This window comes from Anolis sagrei, chromosome 2, assembly GCF_037176765.1.
Source record: "Anolis sagrei isolate rAnoSag1 chromosome 2, rAnoSag1.mat, whole genome shotgun sequence".
NCBI lineage: Eukaryota > Metazoa > Chordata > Lepidosauria > Squamata > Dactyloidae > Anolis > Anolis sagrei.
Window position 1 is genome coordinate 269,504,656 of NC_090022.1, and position 27,909 is coordinate 269,532,564.

Here is a 27,909-nt window from a genome sequence, read left to right on the forward strand (position 1 = left end):
TGACATTTGATTTCTCTGATGCTGGGATTTACAAGTGGCTGTCACTAACGGAAGATGTTCCCACTGCTATTCTCCACTGAATATTACCAAAAGCCACTCCTGAGGGTTGGATAAACCTTCCAAATAAAGTGGAATACAGTGCAAAGAAAATCTGCTAGAATAAGGTGTGAGTATTTTATATAAGAGATCCATAAAACCTCATTATGTCTTCAACAACTTCTTTAATTCTTCCCAATAAGCCCCTCTGTCCATATCATTCTCTGTTTTGCAGCCTCCCCAATCTTCAGAGGCAGCTTTTGGAGAACACAGTGACATTCATGGGAAAAAATCCCTCTGTACTCTTCCCCCTGCCTACATTTCTCAGAGTGAAATCCAGTGTAATTCAGCTTTGGGCCTGCAAGAACTGCCAAATAAACAAACTTCACTTGTTACTTCTGCCCCTTGCTTATGTAAGAGCCATGTGCTTCACCAAAAATCAATGGATAGCTCACTGAGTAATTGCCAGCCTTTGACTACAGAGAAGCAATGGACACTACATTCTTAAAGTAAAACCTGATACTATCTATCACACCTTAACCTAGTTCTTCAAGCCTGCAATCTCCATTTTGGGACTTTGATCTTTTATAACATCCTGAAAATGGCCAGGATAATTTCTAGACATTTCAATACATTCTCCAATTTAATACACCACATCCAACACAACCAAGGGGCTCTGGAGAACATGGTAGCTCATTTATTTATAATATTTCAGAACTCTAATAAAGGTTTAACCAAACTTGATTTTTTTTTGTGCTCATGAACCTCAAAACAAAAGTATTTTAGGGATGGATTTGCTTTGCTGTGGATTAACCATAGGCCCACTAAGTAGTATTAGACTCCTAGGCTCTGCTCATCAGAGGAATAATACTAATCTTCATCACTTACTACAGAAGTATGCAGCTATAAGACGCAAATTATTTTGCACAGAACCAAGGCAGATACTCACCTGCTAGCGCATAAATTCCTTTTGAACAATCTTGATTCTTTCCTGAAAAATCACCACCCATAGTCTGAAGGAAAATATAATAAAGTAAAACCATAACACTCCACATACTGATGACTAAGAAGCATTTAATTAAGCAGTAACCATTTAACCATTTAACCATTTAATTAAGCAGTAACCATTTAATTAAGCAGATTCATTAAAATCAATGGGCATGTACCAAAATATTGAGTTTGCTCCCTTCAGGTGCTGGAAATACATTATCCTTTTTACATTACTGGCAACAATAAACATTCTGAAAGAATTCCATAAAAATGAATCAAAACTTAATTGTATATGGGTTTTATAACACCAAGGCAATTTGGAAGCAAATAACCTTTGAAGTCTCTAACATGTGTAATTAAGCAGTTCTGCAATAAAAGAGGTCCACTATTAGTGTTAATTTGTCAAAATCTCTTGTAGCTGGTTAAGTTTAGAACAAAATAATTCTGCAGGTTGCATAATTTATTTAAGAACACTTACATGGGTTTTTCCACTGCCCGTTTGTCCATAAGCAAAACAGGTAGCCATTCCTCTTTCAAATATGGTTTCTACCAGGGGTCTTGCAGTAAACCTTTAACAAAAAGAACAAACATACCAGCTATTACATTTAGCTCACGGCTGGTGAAAACAAAACAAAAAGATCAGTGCAGTCTTTATAACTATCTGCTTGAGTTAAAGCAAAGAGAGGTTGGGGAAACACAATCAACCAATAACAGAGTACTTTGACACAGGTTCGAGTTAGAATTCAGAGATAGTCAGATCATATTTTCTGCTTTCTGAACACTTTAGAATGAGAGTACAAAGGGTTTCTTAAGGTCTTTCACTTCTAGAGAAGTTTTCTAAAGCAGAATTCAATTTCTACACATAAGAAATTCAACAGAACTACCTTGGTCAGAAATCAGCTAAAAACACTGCAACATTTACTGAATCAGATAAGGATCAGATCCTGCATCTTTTTTTAAAAAAAATAAAAGAACAAAAAGCAATTCAGCAAAAGAAAAGACAACACTCACATACCAACCAACAGTTCTCCAAAGCATCACTGAAATGATTTAAAATGATCAGTGACAAGTCTCCATGCAATTTGTGTGTGTGTAGCAGCTTTAAAATTTTAACTAAAACCTGGGTAGATCCACAATCACCACTGTTGCTATCTAGATCAAAGAATAAAATAAAAAATAATTACTATATTTCACTGCGTAATAGTCATCACCACATAATTGTGGTGCAAAAACTGCAAAAACTGTGCAAAAACTTGTTTCTTAGTTTTCTTCACTTAATTGTTGCATTAATCCTACCCTCTTGGAGGTAAGACATTTTTAAAAAGAAACGAATAGAAACGAGCCGGCAAGGATTCTAACTCCTCCCTTCTCATTGTTTCTCGGAGGCAAAACAGGTTTAAAACAAAACTAAACAGAAAAAAGACAGCAAACCTAAGGCCCATGTTTTTCTTTACATAATGGTCCTGTCCCCTTTTGGAAAAAAAATGACATAAAAATGCAACGATTATGCAGTGAAATATGATAATTTGAAATCTTCCAGGAGACGGAACTGTGCACTGCCAGGGCATCCAGTCTCTTGGTTTCTCTCTTTTTTTATTATTTATTTATTTATTTATTACATCCAATGAACTCCAGGTAGCATGCAGATTCAACTCCTAATCCCACCTTCCATTCTAACTATAAAGAAGTGGCGTTCTGGGGATACTTTTTCCAAGTTCATCGTTGCATTTCATACCCATTTTTAGAAAAATGCCACCAACTTTCTAAGAAACCTTTTACAGAGCTTTCTACCATCTCCAAGAAAGACATATATCAAAGGAAGTAGGAAAAGCAACTCCTTTACTCCAGTTCTCAAGTATGCAAATGATTCAGGGGACATCACAATTCAAGGAAAAGTACGGTGAGTTGCAGAATTAGCAGCTGAACAAAACCTTTGCTTTGTAAACTTTATGATATCTGGATGCAGGTACTTTCTGTTCTCTGATTTATCTTCCAGCAAACCAGAATGACAATCCCTGTAAACCAACTCTAGAGCATACAACAAACCAACTCCTGATACAAACATGCACAACAGATGTCATATGCCAAGATCCCACTAGTAGAATAAAATCCAATCTGCTTATTGTGTCATCCAAACCACACTACAGGATAATAGCAAGAAACATCAAAACATGCAAAGGCAACACATACCTGTAGACCATTTCATTAGGTGCGCTGTCATCAAAGGCATAGTCAAAACGGAAAGTTTGGTTTTCTAAGTACCTTGTTAAATCCACTTTTTGTTTGGGTTCATGTACCATAACAACATCTTTGCTAGGGATTGTTATTACATCAAGATCTTTCACTACAGTTTCTAAAAAGGAAGAAACATGTATAATTTTCAGGACTTATAGCCAAGATTCTCCCAGAAGGTATTCATATGTCCAGAATTCTAGTACTGAATCAATTTGATTAAAAGAATCAGATATCTGCAAGTCCTAGCAGTAGTCATGCATTTTAAAATGTATTCTGTATGGTGATAAAAAATACTATCTTCATACACTGGAGAAACTCTAGGTATACTTTATGAAAACAAGCTTGGAATTATTTCATGAAGTAAAAATATATCAAATTATTTTATTAAAAATTAAAATATTTGTTATTTGGGCATTATGTGGTAGCATATTTCAGCTGTGCATTTTGAATGCAAAGGTGTACGCAATCTATTTTTTAGAAAAGGTTTTAGTTTCACATACTTTCCGTTATTCCACTGCATCTAGTTCTGAAAAGTCTGATTAGCGCTTTCCTATATCAATCAGAATTGTGCATTTGTGAATTACCAAAAAAATAAAAATAAAATTAGTGTATATAAATTACTTGTTTGTTACTATACCTTTTGCAGAAGTGTAACTTAATGGTCTTAAGCACTACTGCTGTAAATACAATTTGAGTTTGTTTGTTTGTTTATTTATTTGCTGTATTTATATATCGCCTTTCTCAACTCCCCCCCCCCCCCCCCGCTGGGGGGAGGGGAGGTGGTCAAGGCAATTTATAACACACTAATACTAACATTTCAGTGCCAACATACATAAAATTTAAACATTCAGACAAGCATAAAATCATCCCAGTATAAACATTCAGACTGTTTAGTTCATGAAACTTAACAAGTATGATTAAAAGGTTTATTGCAGTGAGCACAATATATAAAGGACATCAACCATATTGAAAAGAACTAAGGATTTTAAACTTGATTTCATCAATTTGTGCATTAATTAATATCTATCGTTCATTGTATGAAATGGCTGAATCAGCAACAACATAAACAAAGCCCAATGTTTCACAAGACAGACAAACAAAAGGTGCTTTGTATGTACCATCAAATATATTCATGTGCCCTATTTATGTGTGGGAGAAACTGCTTTCAGAGAAAGCCTGAATATACTAATATTTCTCTCATGCAAAGTGCTGTACAGTACTTTAAATATGTGATTTTGTTTTAACTTCCTAGTTGCAAAAAAAGCAACCAAAATTTAACTTCCAGTGTTTTAAATACAGAGTATTGTCACTTTTACTAGAAAATAAAATAAACAATTCTGTGCTATATTGGACGTTAAAACATTAACAATATTGATGGAAAGAAATATGTGAATATTTTTCTTAAGGCAGACTTTCAGTGTTTTGCTTTGTATGACCATGGTATAGCTAAATTACAGTCATTATGCTCGGAACAATAGCTTTTATTGTAGTACCACCAAGTATTACCTCATTAACAGGTGCAGATGCTGTAGATACTGTGCAAATTAAGAATTGGAATAGAGGAATATGTATGGTTTTTGTATATGTATCAACAGCCTGCAGAACACAACTGTGGAGTTTTTTTAAAAAAAAATAATTAAAACGTAAGTATTTTGGTTACCTTTGAGAGAAAGGAAAGTGATTTCTAAAAAGCTGTTCAAACTACATGTTCTGTTAAAACATAGCCATCTTTTCTTTTCCACATCCCCAATGAATGAAAAACATATCTAAAGCAAGAATCCTGCATACATTTTTCTGGGAATTAATATCATTGAGTATAATAGGGCACAGAACTGCCATGCAAATATATCCATTTAGTTGGCAAGAAATAAGCGTTGACCTCTGCCCTAAGATTACATTGAGTGCAACTGAAACTGCTGAAAACGTATTTTCTAAAATAGCTCTTACCGACTACTAAGACCTTCTGCTTAAAGTTGAAATGTTATATCATTAAACCATGAAATAAATAGTTAAAACAACAATTATGGAACATCTCACAAACACTGAGCAACTAAGCTGAGAAAATAAAAGACTTAAAGAACTTATCTGTTTAAGACAATGAATATCAAATTATGACTTTTGAAAAAGTTGGGGAAATATAGTTTTACTATTAAAATAAATACAATCTATGTTGTCTAGCAAAGGTTTACCAATAAAAACACATATACACAGAACAGCTATGTCAAAACATAGAAGAATCTGCTGTGGAGACAAACTGTAAATATGAAAAAGTGATCTTGAGAAATATAGAACTAAGATACCATAATCTCTGTTGGCAATGTCAACAGAGTAACTACAATGCTATTCAGTGAAAATGGAATTTCTTCTTTTAGCTATCTTTGGATAACTACTGATTATATAACCTCTACTGAAACGGAACTAATTAAATCCCTATCAGACTGCAAGCTAAATGTATATTCCCAGCTTTTGATAAACCATTTCAACTGGATTCTTTTTCTTGTTATCTGCTTTGTTTTAAGACCACAGATCAAAGAGCTTTCTAAAAATGTTAAATATAGGAAAGAGAAAAATATGAGAAGAAACACATGGACAATGGCCTCAAATGTAACAGCTTCTGCCTTTCAATTTCCATGGAATTCAATGGACTTTTTTTTTTTTTGGTTTTCTGGATGCAAGCTAAACTTGAAAATGCATTAAATAACTAACGTAAAATGTTAGAATATAAGAGCAGTTTCCCAACTACTCATATTTAGAATCTTCCAAACATGGTTTAACTCAGGCAAAATGCCAATATGTAATTTAAAGACAACAAAACCAGGAATACTAATATATCTTGTTAATTAGAGGTGACATTTTTCAAGGTGAGATCTGACACAAAAATTACCCTAAAATTTCCAACCATGGCACTACTCTACAGCATTGAACACAAACTGAAAGGAAGTTCAAGCTGAAGGGATGTTCAACTACTGCAAATTAAGAAAAATAATGTATAAATATTGCATTACTCAAGGTAATGTGGCTAAAGAAGACAGGAATGAGATATTTTCAATCAGATAATTACAGAACATTTTACTCAGGAAATGAGATGATGAGAAGAAATGGAGTGGCATTAATGGTGAGGAGAGGTGTAGCAAAAGCAGTCCAACCAGTTTCACAATACAATACCAGTAAGACCTTAGGGAAAACCCATCAGTGTGACCATAATCCAAGTTTATGTTCCAGTTGCAGAGACAGAAGGGAAAGAAACTGAAAGATGCAATGTTTTAGTCCAGGATTACTAGAACAAGGTGTGTTGGTAATAATTAATGACTGGAATGAAAAAGGTGTAAACAGAACCAAAACTTTGTATAGTCATTTGGGATGAAGAAAGGAAGCAGAAGAATGACCGATTAAAAAAGAATGATCGATTGAAGTTGGTGAGTCTCAAAAAGGTTTGTTCATTGCAAATGCATACTTCAAGCAACCACAAATGTGACTACATACACGGATGTCACCTGATGTCAAATACAGAAATCAGATAGGGCAGAGTTCCCAAACTGTTTAAGCCAAAGGCTGGTTTACGGATCCTTAAGACTGCTGAGAGGGCAGATTATAGTTTGAAAAAAACATGAACGCACACTATGCACACATTTTATTTGTAATGTAAAAAAATATATGAAAGAACGCACTATTTAAAATGAAGAACAATTTTGACTATCATAAATGTACCAGTATTTCAATGGGAGGGGTGGGCTTGTTTTGGCTGATGAGATAGTCAGGTTAGTTATGGTTGTTGTTGTGTGTCTGCAAGTCATTTCAGACTCATATCACAGAGTTTTCTTGTCATTATTTATTCAAAAGGGATTTGCCTTTGTTTTTATCTGTGCCTGAGAATATAACGTCGCTAAAGTCTTCCTCTCTCCTTCTCTCATTCCCTTCTTTTCTTCCTCCTTCCCTTCCTTTCTTCCATCCTTCCTTTTCCCTCCATTTCCTTTCCCTCTTCTTTCCTTTCTCTCCCTTTCCCTCCCTCTCCCTCTCCCTTTCTTTTCCTTTCCTTTCCTTTCTCCCTCCCTCCCTTTTTCTCTCCCCTTCCACACTTGCTTGGTTGCTTCCTCTCTCCCTGTCGTCCTTCCACAGCGGTGTGGGCAGAGTGAAGGGGATGGGATGGGGTAAAGGGGACAAAGTGGAATGATATGGACGGAGTGAAAAGGATGTGGTGGTATGAAAGGTATAGGGTGGAACAAAGGGAATGGGAGCCACACTTTGAGGACCACTGAAATAGGAGATATAATTAGGGGCAAAGAGAACTGCCAGATAATAACTAACAGAGGAAACAGATGATGAAACATAAAAGGTAGAGGATGAGACTTTTTTCATAATATCCAAGAATATTTTTAAAAATGCAAACCAAGACCAGGGAAGTTATTCGACCAGTAAGAGAATATAATGCATGGTCAAGAATAAATAAAGAAGGCAGTGATAGCATAACACTGAAGAATTGCGTAACAAAAAAGAAAGAATGGCAGATGCATTCAGGGAAGAACTGCTTTAAGTTATAGAGATGGACTGTCCTCCAGTTCTAATTGCACTCTGTCAACCAATATGCAAAACAAAGCAATGGCCCACAAATTGGAAATGAATACTATCCATTCCAATTCCCAAAACTGGTGCTGAAGAGGAGTTCTACAGATACCACGGACAGTAAGAAAGAGAAATAAATGGGTCCAAAGCCAATCAGACCTGAATTGTCCCTAGAAATCAATATGATTAAATGGAGACTGGTAGATTTTGGACAAATTACAAAAAGGCATGGCTTCCTAGAAAAGATAATATGCTTGACCTGTAAATAAAACCCAAGGAAGACTGCATTACAGTGGATAGACTCAATCAAATAAGCTACAGCATTGAATTTACAAGACTTGAATTGGACAGTTGATAACAGAGTGAGTTAGAGGTCTCTCATTCATAAGGTCACCATAATTCAACTCGAACATAGTTAAGAAAAACACAAAAGGGACAGATTGAAATCAACATCATCACATACTATTTAACAAGAAGACAAGTACTGCTCTGGCCACACTGTGCTGGCTTCAAATTAGGTCAGTACTACATGGGTTAGGTTCACCTACTTCTCTCCTCCTATTGCTAGGTTGAGCTCCTACAAGCACAGCTAATCCTCAGTTCATCTTCTCTTTAGCCATTTCCCTCCTGTATTACAAGACAGCCAGAAGCTGTGCAAGTACTTTGCTGTAAAACAAGTGACTGCATACACACACACCAGCACAAGCATCAACTCAGCAAATGTATATCACTTGCACTTCTGTCTTGCTTCAGTCCTAGCCCCTACAGATTGTTAAGAAATGACATCTTTTACTCATGCCCTCTTGACAACCGTGGCAACGCCTAAGTAATTGCTGGATTATCAGATGATGTAGGACATCATCTGATAAATGGCCCCCTCCCTGTTGTCCTTCTGTGGCAGGCTAAAACCTTTTTATTCAGACAGGCTTCTAAAGATGAACGTTTTTAAGATAGAGTCAGGGGTGCTGTGGTTTTTAACTATGAATATGTTTTAATTAGTTTTAACTGTGAATTTTTAAAAACTGTTTATATTTAATTTTGTTTTAATGTTTGCATATTTGTATATTTTAAATTGTATGTGAATGCTTTTATTATATGAAGCCACTTTGAGTCTCCTTCAGGAGAGCTAAACCCGGGTATAAATATAATAATACTCATCATAATCTGTACTCTTTCTTTCTGAAGGTGGATGGGTCCCAAAACACCAGGTCAACATTAGCTACAAGCTTCTAATATGAATAAGTTGGTGGGAGATGTGGAGTGCCTGATTTACCATTTTGAAATAAAAAATACTGTGATATTAATATATGCACCATAGTGCAGCATTAAATGAAATGAGATGTGTAGAGACTTGACTTCTTAAATTAACAATATATCACAACTGTTTAACAAAGTTCAGCTGACATAGTATTAAACTGAAGTACTTTAGATCTAAAGTATCTTCTTTATTATTATTTTATTGTTTTATTCCACTCCCATCCTCCCCTCAGCAAACTACAGAAGTTACATTTGAAATATCAATCTTAGTCTTAATTTTTCCACTCCATATCTTTGCACTTTCTCTAAATAATTCCTAACTGGTTCCCACATCCTCTTAATTACTCTATGTAACCTTTTCAATTTTATATATATTGTTCCATTTGCAATTTGTTATTTCCCCATTTAACATATTAACTATATACTTATATCAATTCCTCAGAGCCCACTTTGTTTTATCTTTCCAACCCCTCACTAAAACTATTTGTGCACATGCTATTAATTTGTCAACCAACTCCTATTTTACTTGCATATAGTAGTACATTTCTATTAACTATTACTATTTGTAGATTTAACATTCTATTGATTTCTCCTTCAATCATTCTTGCACTTGATCACATTCCCACATCATGTGATTAAACACTCCTCTTTGTTCACAACCATGGCAACACCTGTCCTTTATCCCTGGTAAACAAAACGTGAAAGTTGTGCAGGAATTCTGTACAATTTTTGTAACATTGTCCTTCTTGCTTCCCTTAATACATTGTACTTTTCTTTTGCTATATTACTTATTTCTCCTTGGATGTCTTCTCTCTCAATTTCCATGTCCATTTTCAATGTTTGAAAATTTCATCTATTATTTCTTCTTTTACCATTATGATTTGTTCATACAAATCTCCTGCCACCTTCTTCTCCTCTCTCAAACATTTCTTAATCACCTTCTCAAATTGATTATCCTGTTCTCTATTTTCCCCTCCTTCTAAAGTATCTATATCATCTTATATTTAGTCAATACAGTTTCAAAATCACTAGTTGTAATCTACCACTTTATTCATATTTGCACCTGAACAGTTCTACTCAAATCATGGAAAGAATCTGCTTTAATTGGAATTCTTATGCCTTTTGAGAAAATAACACAAACAAAAAAACTATCTAAAATAATTGTTGAATTTAGGGTTTTGCTGGAAAAAGTACAGAAAAATTAACTGCTAATCTGCGAAGCAAACCAACAAAACTACCCGAGTATTTCTTGCCTAATAAATGAATGGTATCACCAAAAGTCCACAGATGACATGTATACACAATGAGAATGTAATTCTATTGCATTGGGAGTACAGAATAATCATCTTTATTAAAATTAAGATATGCATAAATTGTAAATACAAAATAAAAAAGTTCTATAAATTACATACAGATGATGCTAAATCAAACTCAAAATACAAAAAAATTGGTCCCAATACATATCCGGGGTGTCAGATATTGAGATGCCCAAGGAACACCTCTGTTCATATGTAGTAGCAATGTAATTTAACTCAAGAATGACATCACAGACATTAAGCTACAGTTAAACCCCTCAACAATATTTTTGAGAAATATTGAAAGACCATGTTGGAAGGCACCAACATATTAGAATTGCCCATGCTAATTGCTACCCTTGGAGAAGTCTGAGAGAACAAATCAAATGTCAACAGAAGAGGATAATCATTAACACTACTACAGACTACTATGGGAAGCTACAACTAATACAGTAGCCTCAAACCAAGAAACAGCTACAACTTATTCCTAGCTAGATGAGATACAAATTGTATCAATTAGTAACAGTGGGAATTTTAAGGATGCAATATTTTTAAATCTAATGTTTGACGTATGATTGTATATAATAACCTGGTAAAATGTCTTACTAAACAGGAATTCCAAGAAGGAGGCCAAATAAATCTAGAACTTCAACTTTAGATAATGCAACCTAAGAGATGTTAGTGAAAGATTACTTAACATATCGCTGTTCTTCACAAAGCACGCCGGTGGGACATTATGTAACCAGTACATTACATAATTCCAGAGTAATCCTTTCCCCTCCAAAATACCATTACAAGTTCAACATTAGTCTGTAACACACTAACAACTCATTCAGTCAGGTAGCATGGTGACTTCAGAAGCCTCTGAATAATCAGATATTTAAAAGGAAGTGTTATTTACATATGAATCTGTGATCTTAAAAAAGCAGACTTGCATTCTAGCAGAATAGTACTACACAGCTTAATCCTTCTAGCAGCCAAATGCACTTAGAAAAGGTTTTAAACATTTAGGATTGCCTTCTTCTTCACATTTCAGAGGGAGCACATCTATTATGAAAGCCTGCACTGTAACAGGAGAAGACATTTTTAAATATACCCAAATACAAAGGATTGCACGTTCAATGCAAAAACCTATAAAAAACAGCCGGGGGGAAACGGCCATGTTGTGAACACATCCACAAGAGGACTAAGAAAGACTCTGATGAAAGACGATAAGGCCCATTCTCTTCCAAGTCCAAAAGCCTAGGTAAATACCAGTTACATGTGCATTTTAATCTGATGGCTGTTTCTAAAGATACTTATTTCTACTCGTTAACAGAAGTCTTCTCCTGCAAGACAATAGAGAAAGGGGATATTCCTCTTCCTTATTCAAATTTCTAACTTATAACACTGAGTCTCTGTTTTCAAATGCAATAGCTTTGTGCTCAGTTGTTTTAGAGAATAGAGTCTTGAAGAGTCGCATGTCCAACCTCTGCCCTGATATGTGTCCTTCCCCTTTGGAGGGATGGGAAAGTGAAAATTTCAACAATGCCCTTTCTTTCACTTGGAAAACACACTGACAAACAGCCAAGCACATTTCTTCAGATCCCGTTAAACCATCACTATCCTTTAGTTTTAAAATGCACACACAATCAAAAATAAAATTATGAGTGAAAATTGTTTTTATTCTTGTATTCAGAAATAGTCTCATTTAAAGGCTAATTGTTGAACATTCTTAATGTATCAGTTCTCTAAATTACGTTATTTTTATTTTTTATTAATTTTGCATATTGTGAACCTGACAAAGCTGAAGGAATTTTAATAACTAACTGCAGAACACTTAACGTAGTTGCAGTAAAATGTTTTAAAAACTAGTCTTCTACAAATATATTAGGTAAAATTATCCAGGCAATAGAGGTAAAAGTCTCCATATTAAAAAGAGTCATACCTTTTTTATTGAGTGGTCGCTTTCGAACACATACACATATTCTGTGCTCATCAATCTGAGGGGGAAACGACAAAAATGTGTGATTTTATATGAAATCTAACATTTAATTGGCAAGTTATTGCAGCAATTTTTTTCCATGTCAGAAGCAACTTGAGAAACTGCAAGTTGTTTTCTGGTGTGAGAAAATTGGCTGTCTGACCAGATGCTTGATGTTTTACCATCCTTGTGGGAGGCTTCTCTCATGTCCCCACATGGGAAGCTGAAACTGACAGAGGGAGCTCAACCTGCTCTCTCAGGATTCAAACTGCTAACCTGGCACAAGGGTTTAACCCATTGGGCCACAATGTCTTATTTTTAGGAAAGCCTCGTGTGATCTTGGATTCACCACGACAAACACTTAGCAGTTAGCTCCCAATGCAGCACATATCTAGAAGTTGCGTCACCTGGGAAATCTGAGTGATCATTTCCCCATTTTTATTAAATTAGCAGTTTACAAAAGTCCCTCCAGATATTTTTGGATGGCAATCATTCCTCACCACTGTCTATTCTGGTGAAGGTGCCAGGAGTTTACATTCAATCAAATCAAGAGGGCTGCTTGACTCATACATTACATACATATTTTGATCGTGGTCATATTTTTTCAGCCATTTAGAACAACTCATCTAACACGCGATGTGCAAGTTCATAAGTTATATGATCCATACTAAATCATCCATACAGATTTATTATACCTGTTAAAATGCAACTACAAAAGTGTAAAATCTAGTTCAGATAAGGTGTTGCTTTGGGTCTCTTTTATCAGTAACAGGAGTGGAGTTCTAAAAAGATCTTTGTCTCCGGTCACAGCTCTTTCAGTCTCATGAGTACGTTTAGGAACCTCTGAGAACACAGGTTGCCATAACTAAGATCTCATAGTTCCCAGCTAGGAAAAGCAAAATATAACTATTAGAAAGCAAAGCAAATGAAGCTAACATATAGGCCATCTCTAGATAACATGTGAATGAAATAAAATAATATATATTTGCCAGAATTCTAATAGTGAAAAATTAGTATCAGAGTTTACGGCATTGTATTTCTTTGAGTATTTTCTTCAAACAAATACAAAATGGTTCAAGAACAAAAACCACATGAGGGTTGAAGCACACATTCCTCTATTTCTTACCTAATTTAGGATTCAGTTTTCAGACAACTTTACTAGTACAGCACCCACTCAAATTGGTAAGCTTGTATAAATGCAGCTGTTTCAAGAGATTTCACAAATGTCACTGCATATTTAATATTTGTGTTATGAACACAAAAAAATCTATTTTGAAGTGCCTCAAGGTTTTATATTTTGATAACATCATAACAAAACGTACGGGATCTGCAGTTGTCAGTGGTCTATAATCCAGACTTCCTCTAAAATCTCTGATCATGCACATAATTTCATAGTTTGGATTTGTAGCATCAACATCCTAAAAGAAAGAAAAATGTATATCAATATTATAATATACAATGACTCAGCTTTCATGAATTAACCTCATATGCAATAATAGAAACCTGAAGTACTAAGACTCTGAAACCTTTTATGATGAACTGTAGAAAGGCCATAATCTAAAAGGGAAGAAACTCTTCTGAGTTCCCAATGAGTTCATGTAAACACTGAATAACAGTAATCTGGTATTATTTTCTTGAATCCAAATACAAATAAGAGATGAACTACTACAACTCATCCCCCACAAAACAGACCAGAATAATCCGTGAGCCTTGGCCTCCCAATTTGTGGGGAGATAGCAAAAAGGAGGTATGCACTCCCCTGGCTCCCCAAAAGAGGGTCATGCATCAAAGTGACCAAGACCTATTCTGTTCCCAAACCATTTTGAACTACCAGTAGATCAGATATCTCCATGTACCAAGCCAATGAAACATGAGTCTTCCAAATTCGAAACCATTAATATGGTTGACTTCTTACGCTCCAATTTTCTTTTACAGCTTTGCCAACCCAATAAAAAAACTGTACAGACTAACAGAAAAAGAAAAAAAATTAAACCCCTGTTGCTGGAATATACTCCAGATGGGTGTGAACTGCGCCTTCAATTTATTTATTATTTTATCATGCATCGATGTTTTAATTTAATTGTTGAACTGTTTTTGTAATTTGTATTGCTGTCAATAGTTTGGGCATCTAATTGTGCCCCTCTGTAAGCCGCCCTGAGTCCCCCCACCCCCCGGGGTGAGAAGGGCGGGGTATAAGCAATTGAAATAAATAAATAAATAAATTTGCCTGAAAATTTTGCATTTGTCTTGGCTAAATTTCATTCAATCAATTTCAAGGTAATTTTGAATGTTGTTTCTATCTTCCAATGTGTTAAGCGACTGCACCTGGTTTTGTATCATCAGCCAATTTGATAAGGATTCGCTCTACAACATCATCTAAGTCAGGCCTGCACAATTTGAAGCCCTCCAAGTGTTTTGGACTTCTCTCAGAATTCTTAGCCATTGTACAAGCTAGCTAGGGATTCTGGGAGTTGGGGGGCCAAAACATCTGGAGGGCTGCAAGTTGTGCAGACCTTATCTAAGTCATTGATAAAAATAATGAAGAGTGTCAGCCCCAAGACAGAACACTGAAGCATTTCACTTAATTTGATGTACAGAGATGAATGAAGACTCTGTGAACATATTTTTCCAATCCCTGATAGATCCATCTCACAGAACTTCCACCTATTCCAGATGTAATAGATATTGTGGGTGACTTTATCAAATGCTTTGCTGAAATGCAGGTAACTACACCTACAAAACTCCTACAATTTACTATACTACTTCTTTATCACTTTTTCCAGAACACAGGCAAACGCACTATTATGTTATGACCTCTTTTATCATGTCCTGATTCTTCTGGTTAATCTTTCATGATGAGTTTGATGAAACCTTGATGAGTCATGAGAAACAGGGAAAGATTTACACACAGATGCTAGCATCTTCCCAATATCCTCAAATTCCAGAAATCAGACTCAGCATAAATGAAAATAAACTATATACCATTATTAGTTCAATTGTCTATATTTCTTCTGCTACACTACAAAACTAAAATATTAGAACTTTTACAATACTTAAAAGAAGATTGAGTTCTGTAGAAATCTTTCATGTACAGGCCACATCTGATTGCCCTGGATATTAAAATGCCAATAGAAAAAGCTGTGCCCTTAACAAAACCTCAAGCAAGCTATAAGGAACACACTGGATGTTACATTTAACACAAACTGGAAAGCTATATCAATCCAACTAGCTTCGATATTAAGGTGTTTCCATGTGCTATACTATGTATAACCAGCACGTGAGAAGGCCCATTTCTCCAGATGGTTCCATCTGCATAAAAGACAACCTTTATCTTAAGCATTTTTCAAGGACAAATATCTCCTAAGCTAATTCCTGACAGCTAACAAAAAAAACCCTTATACACTTTAACTGCTTAAATTATGATTTATACACATCAAGTTGCTTGAGCACCAATATTTTTTCTTAATGTCAACTAGAGACTAGAAGTCTCACATTTAAACACCAAAACAATCATGCCAGCTTGCTGACAGGATTACACTACTGACTCATCCAAAGCTTCTGCCGTATGACAAAACTCATTAATATTAAAGGATTTTTTTACAGATTAGCCTTTTTCCTGTAAAATGTGCAGCGATGTACTTACTTCCTATAAGACCCCCTTCAAATACTGTAGAATTACTCAAAATAGAACTTCTTATATCACATTTTCAAATATAACCTTAATAACAAAAATACAGCATTTTAATCCACAGTCTCTTAAGAAGTATTACTTTCCAGCAAGTCACAAAATTAAGAAGTAGTTGAAATGAATTCCCATCAAAATTTTAAAAATCAATGAATGAAGAAACAAACCAGAGCTCGTTTCTCTCTGAGTTCCTGCTGCTGTAATCTCCGTTTCTCACGTTTTTCTTGCAGTTTCTCAACTTCTTTCACACAATTTGATTTTCTACGTGCTTGAAGAAAAAAGAGCATTATCACTCATTATATTTCAAATTTCAAAATGTGGTCAATAGAGCAAATAATTATTTAACCATTTAAAAATAATAATCCAACCCAAACAAATCTTATTCTAGAACAGGTCTGCAAAACCTGCGTCCCTCCAGGTATTTTGGACTTCAGCTCCCAGAATGTCTGATCACTGGGCAAGCTGGCTAGGGCTTCTGGGAGTTGGGAGCCCTAAACACTTGGAGAGTCACAGATTGTGCAGCCCTTCTCTAGAAACATGGCGCATAGCCCTCGTACCTCACTTAGAGGGAGTTGCATGTTGCTACACCAGAGTAGGGGTACAGCAGGAGAACTTGGTCATATGTTGTCAGCATGGGTAAGCACTAGCACCCTGGTTATGGCCTTGTTTTTTGTTAAACTACCAACATGAATCAACTATCCCAGTGACTTCATGAAGAAACATTTTGCCATGGGCTACAAGTAGAATCTCTTCCTTCTGGTCAAATATTGAAGCCAGACACATTGGTGACTCTCAGTTTCACAGTTCCAGCTAGACATTCTTGCTTAGTTGTTACCGTTCTCTAAACAAGTAATGGGAAAGAATTTTATGTATACTTTTAAATTTTGACTGGGCAACTGTAGGTTTTACTTTCCCTATTGGAATGCTTAATACTTCAGCTGTTGAGAGGATTCCGAAGCTCACTGCACAGGTACAGGTAAGCACAACTTTCACAGAAATCATAAAAAAGATAGGTTCTGTTAAGTTTGTTCTTAGGCTGAATGTGTACAGTATATGTCAGAACAGGTTCATTTTTAAAGTGTAACTCCAGCCGATTTTTTAAAAGTTTTGGATAGCATATGCATCTTCATAATGCTTCTTTTGTTGTCTGTGCCCATGTTCAGAGGATTTCATATCACTTTATTTCCCTGTGAAGAGCCCCCGGTGGCGCAGTGAGTTAAACCCCTGTGCCGGCAGGACTGAAGACCGGCAGGTCGCAGGTTCGAATCCGGGGTGAGGCGGATGAGCTCCCTTTATCAGCTCCAGCTCCTCATACAGGGACATGAGAGAAGCCTCCTACAAGGATGATAAAAACATCAAAACATTTGGGCGTCCCCTGGGCAACGTCCTTGCAGACGGCCAATTCTCTCACACCAGAAGCGGCTTGCAGTTTCTGAAATTGTTCCTGACACGGCCCAAAAAAAAAAAAATCCCTGTGACAATTGGATCTTGAAAAGTTTGGCTTGCCATGGAAACTAAGATTGGTGAGAAAGCTTCAGACACCTTTTCCCCATAACTCTTCCAGGGGTTAATTTCTCTTCCTAGGGGTTGATTTCTTCTCACTTCCTGTTGTCTCACCTCTGTTTTTAATGATGCATCATATGTAAGTCAGATGTTTGTAATTCGGGGACTGCCTGTACTCTGTTTTTGTCACAATTGTTCAGGTTGCAATGGGTAAAAAAAGCTGAGCTAAAAAACAAACAAAAATGAGTTTCTCCAGCTTGGAGGCAGGACCTATCTCATACTATGTTGGTATCAGTTCATTTCTGCCTGTCTTCCACCCCTTTAAAGTTTTCTAAGCACGCAGCAGTCACTGCTATTCCTCACCAATGTATTAGCAGAGAGTTCTTGCTCTCCTACATCACTCTTTTCCACTTTAATGGATATGGACAGTGAAAAGCACCAACACAAAACAGGCACTGATTAAACATGTTATTCTCTTGATTCAACCTAATAAGAACTGAAATTTCTTTAAGAACTGAAATTTCAAACATATTTTGTTACCAGCAAGACTATGGAAGAACAATCACACTGTGATTTCTTGAAAGAGACATAACACTGGTACAGACGTCACTATTTATGAATTATATAACTGTCCAAGAGAGAATTATGTAATGCCTAAAATGAATGAATCCTTGATACATGAGTTACATACAAGGGAGTCCAAATTCCTTTTTTGCAGCTTGAACTGGAGATATATCTGAAACACTACCATTCTGTTGTGTAGCGGAAGACTGTTCAGGAAGTTGAGTAGGTCGCGCACGTGCAGAACCAATCACTGTAAAAACCAAAATGAAAGATTACTATGAAACCTAACCTAACTAGACAAGAAGGATTTTTTTTTACTTCTCAACACAATGATTTGCTATTTATAATAATATATAAATATGGCACATAAAAAATTTTTTTTTTTCAGACAAAGCGACTTCTTTAGCAGACCAATTAACTTGGATTGGAATTAAACATGTAATAAGAACACGTCAATTCTTCGTTTTTGGGGGGGTGGTATTTATGTTTCAGTATAACATCAATATTTTCAAGGTAAGGAAAATTATTCTAATAAATATCATACATACTCATGTATAAGTCAAGTGCATGCTTTGAAATCCAAATTTGATATGACTCATGGATAAATCATGGGTTGTTTCACTGAGAGGAGGAAGCACCAATGCTGCCTCAGGGGGTCAGCCATCATTTGTCCTCCCAGAAATAAAAAAAAAACCAGAAATGTCACCACAGTGGGGAGAATACAGGGGGTCATTAATTCAGGTTCTCCCAAGGACTAAGCTCTTGCCATTTCACTCAGAGAAGGGGCTGGTTCCTTTTTTGACAAATTTAAGGTACAGTAATCACATTTACTCATAGATAAGTTGACCCAGTTTTAGAGGGTTGATTTTTTTTAAATGAAAATTACTAGACTTATACATGAATATAGAGTAAGTTTGCTTCTCTGGCAGTTCCATGTAACCTTTCAAAACAGGTTGCATCAGGGAATAAATGGATGGGCATCAATAAAAGAGGCAGTTTGGTTGCAAGGTTTGTTTCCATGTTACACAAGCATCCCTGATAAAGTAGTTCTTCAAATTATCACCTGTGAACTCACACAAATGGGTCACCTGCTTAGTATGACATCCAGAACCTTTGAGAGTTCTTAACATAAACATTTTACAGAAACCCACCAACTCCCTTAACACCATACCAATGCACTGTGAACTTCACATTTGAACCCTCAGTTTTATGGACACTAAAGTAGCACCATTTAAGGATTTAAGGAGAAGGCAGTACCCCATGAGGAGGAGGGGTGGGATTTTGTGAGTTCACAGACGACCACTTGAACTAGTTATAGGTAAGCAACCCGTCCTTCACAGTCTTTGTAACTCACACAAATAGATTAGCTAAACATAGAAAGAGGGACTGCCATGCCACACAGTCTTCAATCCCACCTCGGTGTTCCTTCAAGCATCTTATGTAAAGCATAGCAATGCCTGCACAACTGTATACTGTTAAGTAATCTTGAGACACAATATACATGACAGCCGTGCTTTTCAGGAATTTTACTGGCACACTTACTACATTTTTAAAGGTACTTGTTGAAGCAATATGGACCAAGATCAAGACTAAGTCCAAAAAACATGGGGCAAAATTGTCATCCATCTGAAGTCAAGCCAGATGGATGAGTGAACCAATGCAAAAATGCTAACAGAGAGTTGAAAGTAAGTCTATTTAATGAAAATAGTAAAAATGAGGAAATAGAGCTCTGAAGTATTTTTAAAACGTTGCTGCTTCAGTGAACAAAAAGGAATTGAGAATTTGGACAAGAAGTGTGCTGGGACATGTGTGGGGAGTAGGTGGGGCTACTGCCAAAAGAGCTCTAAAAGGTTTCAAGGGATGCACACTGCACAGATGCAAGTGACCCATTTTTGTGAGTCACAGAGACCACAAAAGAAAAATGTACACAAATCTGACATAAGAAATGGCAATTCTCGAAAAACAGTGTCAGAGCGTTTCAATCTCCCCGGACACATAATATGGGATTTACAAGGAAACAGAAACATCTGAATATTCCCAAATTCCAATCTATTAGCAAAGATATGAACAAAGATAATGGTTTCATGCGTAACAACCTGAAGCTCAAGAAGTGAACTGATATCCATGAAACCTCATGCTTACAAATCAGTCTTAAAGGCACTGTTAAATTCTATTTTTTCTCCCCCTCACTTTTTTCCATTTCATTCAGAGAAAAAATCAAGCAGGTTCTCAATACTGTTGCTACTGAGGTGTCAAGAGATATCTGAACAAGAAATCATTTGTCCCATGCCTTGAAAATATGATGTTCCTCTAGTAAATGGGAAGGTCAAGAATGCATCCTCTCTTCCAAGACCTCTATATATCATTCCAAGGATTTACTATGCAGGCACAGAATCCAACTGTGAGGTTACACAGGAGCTAATTTTTTAAATTATTATTCTCACACCACTCGCACATACAGCAGAAAGTCATAAATTAGTAACCCCAACTCCAGTACTGGTTATCATACATGATTAAGTGAAGATGAAAAGAACAATATTAGTAGGCTGTGTTCTTACAATGAAAAGGGGCACACAGAGGTTTTGCCATTGGAACAAGACAGTTTAGTTGGAATTTATGTAAACCTATTTTTCTTTCCTAAGTGTAAAATCAACTGACTGACTGGCTTACCTCTGTTGTCTCTAGCAGGAGCTTCAACTTTAGAAGGAGCCACAGTCCGTCGATTCTAGAAAAAGACAAACACTTTACATTTTCTTACCTACTTTGCTGCCTTCTTTTCAAATAGAAAAGTGTGAAGATTATCAAACCTTCAGCAGATAAAGAGGAATGGCCAGCCAGCATAATTCATAATTTCATAAAAAACCCTTCCATTTTCTCCATGTAAAATACATCTACACAATATTGTTTAAGGACATATCTACTTTGTTTCTTCTGTTGTTCTTTTACTAGTAGAGTGAATTGTACAATTATGGTGCTAGAGAAATATAATGATGATAATTTACTCATACTGAGAAATGTGTTACAAGATAGCAAATGATATTCAATGCAAAACAAAACCTTTAAAAATCTAAAACAGAAGCATACGAGAATGTAAAACCCTCGCTTCAGACCCCATCAATTTATATGTGAATTGACTAAATAGGAAAGAGCTTCAGAATGTCAATGTAACAATGCAGTGTGCAGATGCGATAAAGCCAAAACCCATGCTGAACAATACTAAAAAGCAACTGGAAATAATTTTCAATATCATTCTACATAATTGATGGTAGAGTTTTATTTGAAATAGTTAGTGATTTAATACAAAAGTAATGTAGTTTTACTTTGGTCTATATCAGTGTTTCTCAAACTGTTCCATGGAGCCCTTAGGGCTCCACAAAGAACAGTCAGGGGTTCCGCGCTTCCCTCCTCCCCACTTCCAAGGGTGTGGTGGTGGGGAAAGAAACATTTAACAGCTGGTTTCTCCCCCACTGCCCAAGAGCCGGAAATGCAGCAGCCAGAGGAAATGGGTCCTTGCCCACCAAGGATTCAATGTAAAAGCAGTGTGTGGACCCCGTTGCTGCCGCCGCTACAATCAAAGACTGGAACATGCTGAGGCTAGTGACACCAGCCGCAAAGCGCTTCCTACCCTTTCCCTTCCTTCCCTTCCTTGCCATGCAGACCCTTTCCCTCATGCCTTCCTTGCTTCCAGAACCCTTTTCCTAAATGGCAGAAAGGGCTTGGACCAGATGGCCCCTGGGGTTTCTGTTATTATTATTACTACTACTACTAAGGCTGCATGATCATCTCTTGGGGGTGCTTCAATTTGTGTTTTTCCTACATGCCAGAAGGGGATTGGACAGGATGGCGCCTAAGGTCTGCCACTGAAATACTTTTAAGTTTATGTTAGTTGAAATTGTTCTTCATTTTAAATATTATATTGTTTGTTTTCGGTTTTGCACTACAACCAAGATATGTGCAGTGTGCATAGTAATTTTGTCATGTTTTTCTCAATTAGTTCACACAAACACTCTCCATCTACCACTGGCCTGACCCGTCTGTCAAATTTTAAAACGCAATGTGCCCCGTGTCCAAAAGTTTGTCCATGCGTAATATATATATAATCATCTATAACATAACACTAGACAAGAGAAAACTTACATACCTCAAAGAATCCAGGAAAACTGGAAAAAGGACTGAACTCCCACTCCATTATCTAACTTTATCAATAAAGTTTATAATCAGCAAGACCCAATGGCTGCTATTTGCCCTTTAAAAACATTCATGCAATTTAAACTAAGATTTAGTGCTGCACGAGGTTTAGCCCTTAGATTTACTACAGAATATATGTGGAGTTTGTTTCCAAAAGCTACCATTTTAAAAAAAATACCCAGAAACAGGGCTAATATTTCAGGCATCAAAATGTGTGTTGACCAGTGTTATATGTCTGGGGGAAAGGATACCCTACATCCTACTTTTGATGATTAACCATTTGTAGTAACTTATTTTCCATAACCAAAATTTGTAAGGGATTATAATTCCTCACTTCACCCACAAAAAGGAAAGGGAATGAAATTCCCTATTTCACTTGAAAAATTAGAGAACTTCTAAACCGTGAATTCTTTTTTTAAAAAAAGAATCACGTAACAGTGACAGTGATTTCAATAAAATGGCATAATGATAAAGTAACCAACCTTCACAATTTTGTTTACTTTCGCTGAAGGTGTTGGAGGTGGTGGTGTCTCTGGGCTGGGATCATCATCTTCAGGAGCAAGGTCCGGGTTAAGCGAAAATATACTTTCCAAGTCAATCTGTATACAAGAAAAACAAATTGTTTTTGGCAACATGAAATACGTCCCACCTTTTTCTTTTAAACTAACAGGTCTGGTAGTTTAGTTCTAGTAACCATCAGATTATCCACATTTGGTGTTGCCACACTATTATCTCCACTCAAAGGTTTCCATTTCATCTTGAAAAGTTAACAAGATCAACTCAGTTAAGATAAGCGCACTTATAGTTCCTGCCAATATCCCTTACTGACAGGAAGAAAGAACTACCAAAGCCCCCACCTTCTAAATAGTGTTCTACAAAGTAATTGATACATTAGACATAATTTCCCCCTTACTCCACTTAACAATCCTAGATCAGCAAGGACCTGCTATGGCCAAATAAAGAATGCCATCTCTTAATATTTTATAGATACATCCCGATCCTATGGATTATAATTTCAAAGAATCATAGAATCAAAGAGTTGGAAGAGACCTCATGGGCCATCCAGTCCAACCCCCTGCCAAGAAGCAGGAATATTGCATTCAAATCACCCCTGACAGATGGCCATCCAGCCTCTGTTTAAAAGCTTCCAAAGAAGGAGCCTTCACCACACTCCGGGGCAGAGAGTTCCACTGCTGAACGGCTGTCACAGTCAGGAAGTTCTTCCTCATGTTCAGATGGAATCTCCTCTCTTGTAGTTTGAAGCCATTGTTCTGCGTCCTAGTCTCCAGGGAAGCAGAAAACAAGCTTGCTCCCTCCTCCCTGTGGCTTCCTCTCACATATTTATACATGGCTATCATATCCCCTCTGAGCCTTCTCTTCTTCAGGCTAAACATGCCCAGCTCTCTCTTGAATTGTGGTGCCCAGAATTGGACACAATATTCCAGGTGTGGTCTAACCAAAGCAGAATAGAGGGGTAGCATTACTTCCCTAGATCTAGACACTATTAATGCAGGCCAAAATCCCATTGGCTTTTTTTGCCGCCACATCACATTGTTGGCTCATGTTTAGCTTGTTGTCCACGAGGACTCCGAGATCTTTTCACACGTACTGCTCTCGAGCCAGGCATCCCCCATTCTGTATCTTTGCATTTCGTTTTTCCTGCCAAAGTGGAGTATCTTGCATTTGTCACTGTTCATTTTGTTAGTTTTGGCCCATCTCTCTAATCTGTCAAGAGCGTTTTGAATCCTGCTCCTGTCCTCTGGACTATTGGCTATCCCTCCCAATTTGGTGTCATCTGCAAACTTGATGATCCTACCTTCTAACCCTTCATCTAAGTCATTAATAAAGATGTTGAACAGGACCGGGCCCAGGACGGAACCCTGCAGCACTCCGCTCGTCACTTCTTTCCAGGATGAAGAGGAAGCATTGGTGAGCACCCTCTGGGTTCGTCCATTTAACCAATTACAGATCCACCTCACCGTAGTTTTGCCTAGCCCACATTGGACTAGTTTCCTTGCCAGAAGGTCATGGGGGACCTTGTCGAAGGCCTTACTGAAATCCAGGTACGCTATATCCACGGCATTCCCCGCATCTACCCAGCTTGTAACTCTATCGAAAAAAAGAGATCAGATTAGTCTGGCATGACTTGTTTTTGATAAATCCATGTTGACTATTAGCAATGACCGCATTTGTTTCTAAGTGTTTGCAGACCGCTTCCTTAACAATCTTTTCCAGAATCTTGCCTGGTATTGATGTGAGGCTGACCGGACGGTAGTTGTTTGGGTCGTCCTTTTTTCCCTTCTTGAAGATTGGGACCACATTGGCCCTCCTCCAATCTGCTGGAACTTCTCCTGTTCTCCAAGAACTCTCAAAGATGGTTGCCAATGGTTCCGAAATGACTTCCGCTAGTTCCTTCAATACTCTTGGGTGTAGTTGATCTGGCCCTGGGGGCTTGAACTCATTTAGAGCGGCCAGGTATTCCTGTACGACTTGTTTCCCAATATGGAGTTGGATGTCCTCAAATCCCTCATCCACTCCGTCTTGCTGAGGTTGAAGATGACTTTCTTTTTGTGAGAAGACCGAGGCAAAGAAGGTATTAAGTAGTTCTGCCTTTTCCCTATCCCCTGTCAGCATTTCCATGCCTTTTGCTCTTAGACATAAGGAAGAAAAGGTGCAATTGTCTTCTCTCGGAAACTTTAATCTTGTCTGTTTATCCTGAACACTTAAATATTATTTCACAGCCACTTCTGGTTGGATGCCATCTCATTCCTTCATCTCTTCTTTGAAGCAATATTCAATAATTAACACACACACTGCCCTTTCTATATTTTTTAATTAAAGACTTCTTTGCTGGAAAAGCTCTGCTCTCAATTCTACCACTCATTTCCCCTTTTGTTTTTGATCAGCATTAAGATTACCATATTACATGAATCTAACGCACACCCTAATTTTGGGAAGGTAATTTAGCCATAAAAATGTGAGCTAAAAAATTAGCCAAAAAAAAGAAAGAAAGCTCTCTAAAACTAGAGCTTATTTTCCCCTAGTCCTTCTGTTCCAGAAGGAGTTACTCGGAAAATTTTGAATACTACATTTCTGACATGTAAAGAAACATATGTTCTAACCATGTCTAATAACACAACTTATTTAGTACTGTATTTTGCAGGTCTTCTGTCTTTAACAGGTTATATTTTAACTCACTCTACCTTGGATTACTAAAAAAGCATTACAATTAAAAGCATCAAAAACACTGAAGAAATATCAGAAGTAAAATGGTTCTTTTTGTATTAATTATTTCTTCAATGTTTTTGATGCAATGCTACTTCCTTTATATTTTATTATTTCTGCATAAGTAATCCATTAAATTAATGTGGTACAGTGTCCCCTCGCTGCTTCGTGATTCACTTTATGCGGACTTGCCATATCGCAGTTTTTTCCTCCCCCACAGGGAGTGAGGGAGAGGAGGAAGGAGGTGGAAGATGATGGGGGGGGAGGGGGAGCCAGGCCTCAGCCCAGCCTGGCAGTGCCATCAATGGCGGCCAAGGGGCCTCCAAAGCTAGCAGGAGCACAGGCGGCGACGAGGAGGATGCTGCCAAGTGGGCAGAGAGTCTCTATTTCACTTATCATGGAGGCTTCTGGAATGGAACCCCCACAATAAGTGTGGGAACACTGTACTGCTATAAACGTCACTGTTGTCCGATTTGCTGCACTTACATGATAGAGTCTGTGATCCTAAAGTAAACTAATAATTGTAATTTGCTATGATTTTAAGAGATCAGAAACATTTGCAAAAACAATCCAGTCACAGTGCTTTGTAGTATATTTTAAATGTATATTCATTTATTCGTTCATGTATTTACTGATGACTATCATCCTTTATGGCTACCATAAAGGCATTAAACCATTAAGTACTATTTAAAATATTATATCTATTACCTTTCACCATGTAGAGAAATTAAAAATGCAGTCTTTAAATACAAGAATCTCTGAACAGCTGAAATGATGGATGTATACCTCTTTTCCTTTAGTATCACCATTTTCAATCCATTCAACTGTAACACTTTCATTGTCTTCATTAAGAGATGTTACCATAGCTTCATGTATTCGTCCTGGAAAGAAATAATATTTATTTATATGCAAAAATTTTGATGTAATGATTCTCAAGGAGACTTAGAACAGAATATAACAAAGCATAAACAATCACAGTTTTTATAATATAGGTAGGCTTGCAGAAATGTGAAATGATATATACTCCAAAACTCACAGTATCCAGAACCGCCTTTCACCCCTAGCTGGCAGACAAAGCATGCTTCCTTAGCTCTCCAGTCCCAAAGCAAATGACAATTAGAATTCAATGTTTTTTTTAGTGTATGGGGAAAAACCTTTCTATAGATGCTCATTTATTATCTAAGCTAATCTCCATTACATCATTCCTCAGAAGCAGGACATACAACTTCCAAGTGGCCCTTAGTCTCCTGCCCAATGGCAGAGACCACATTATAATTACCTTCAGCTTGCAATCCCCAAAGCAACTGGCATAATTACCCCTTCAATTAGTTATATAATTTCCTCTGAAACCACTCCAGTATTTCACGTGAAGATTAATAAGATAGGTTTAGTACTTTTCTTTTTTTAGGTACCGTATATACTCCAGTATATATCATGGGATGGCAGGTGAAACAAGAAAACTGATCTCAGAGACCAAAGTCAGGCTTGCCGATATACAGTCTGAGATCTGGAGTTAGTGAGTTTCCATAGTGACATCAGTGTCAGAGGAAACGCTGAGTGAATAACGTGGATGCTGAGGCAAGAGTCCTTGAAATGGCACTTCAGTGAGTAAGACCACTGACATTGGGGAGAGGCACCAAAGTTATCTTATAAGTATGAAGAACCCACAGCTGGAGATTTCTTGATAATTTCCATTAACTGGAAGTCTCAAAGCCTGATATAATGGACATCTGTACATGTTTGAAAGAAGCCTATCTCATAGGAATTTCAGCAGTGTAAACTATAAAGCTTTGACAGAACACATGACAAGTTCCTCATCCTCTCATGAAACCTCCCTTCGGATCACAGCCCATGTGAGAAGCCTAGCAGATAAGCCTATGCCTCTTATACCACCTTCTGTCCAACCCTGCGATAATCATTTGAAATAAATAATCACACACAAAAAGATGACAGGAGAAAACTAAAAATATCAGAAAATAATATTTTCAAGCTGAATAAAATAAATTCTGAAACTCTATCAGGGATCAAGTGATTTAATCATGTGCAGTACTCTTAAGTGTGGCAGCACTAAATGAATGTGAATATAATTCAATACAGTTGAATTCAGCTAAACAATTTCATATCATGAACATTTTTCTTTAAGAATAAAAAACTACCAATAATATTTTCTGTCATTTGCATGCTAAATAAATATTAGCAATTTATTTCCTTTTCTTATTTCATTTATTTATTAATCACATGTAGGAATTTTTCACTGCAGAGGAGTCAGCTACATTAATCTTCAGGTGGTATCAAGAAAACAATCAAGCACAGAAACATGTATTATTCTCCTATTTACAATATAAGCATTTCCTAATGATCTGGGATGTTTCCCCATTCCACCAGCAGTTTAACTGAATCTATCTGAA

General features: G+C 36.8%; 1 protein-coding gene across 4 annotated transcripts in view; it reads right to left on the bottom strand.

Annotated features, from left to right (window-relative positions):
• The window catches only part of KIF2A (kinesin family member 2A), a 61,323-nt gene that overhangs the window by 15,145 nt on the left and 18,269 nt on the right, over positions 1–27,909 (bottom strand). For 2 of the 4 annotated variants that reach the window (XM_060761540.2, XM_060761538.2), the window contains exons 2-11: positions 26,288–26,382; positions 22,759–22,875; positions 20,759–20,813; positions 18,273–18,338; positions 16,189–16,289; positions 13,659–13,754; positions 12,301–12,355; positions 3,217–3,379; positions 1,505–1,595; positions 986–1,049 (exon numbers count right to left, since the gene is read on the bottom strand). In XM_060761540.2, coding sequence (XP_060617523.1) covers positions 986–1,049; positions 1,505–1,595; positions 3,217–3,379; positions 12,301–12,355; positions 13,659–13,754; positions 16,189–16,289; positions 18,273–18,338; positions 20,759–20,813; positions 22,759–22,875; positions 26,288–26,382 — 903 coding nt within the window. Of the gene's footprint in view, positions 1–985; positions 1,050–1,504; positions 1,596–3,216; positions 3,380–12,300; positions 12,356–13,658; positions 13,755–16,188; positions 16,290–18,215; positions 18,339–20,758; positions 20,814–22,758; positions 22,876–26,287; positions 26,383–27,909 lie in introns of all 4 variants that reach the window. The other 2 variants (XM_060761539.2, XM_060761537.2) reach the window with 1 other exon arrangement.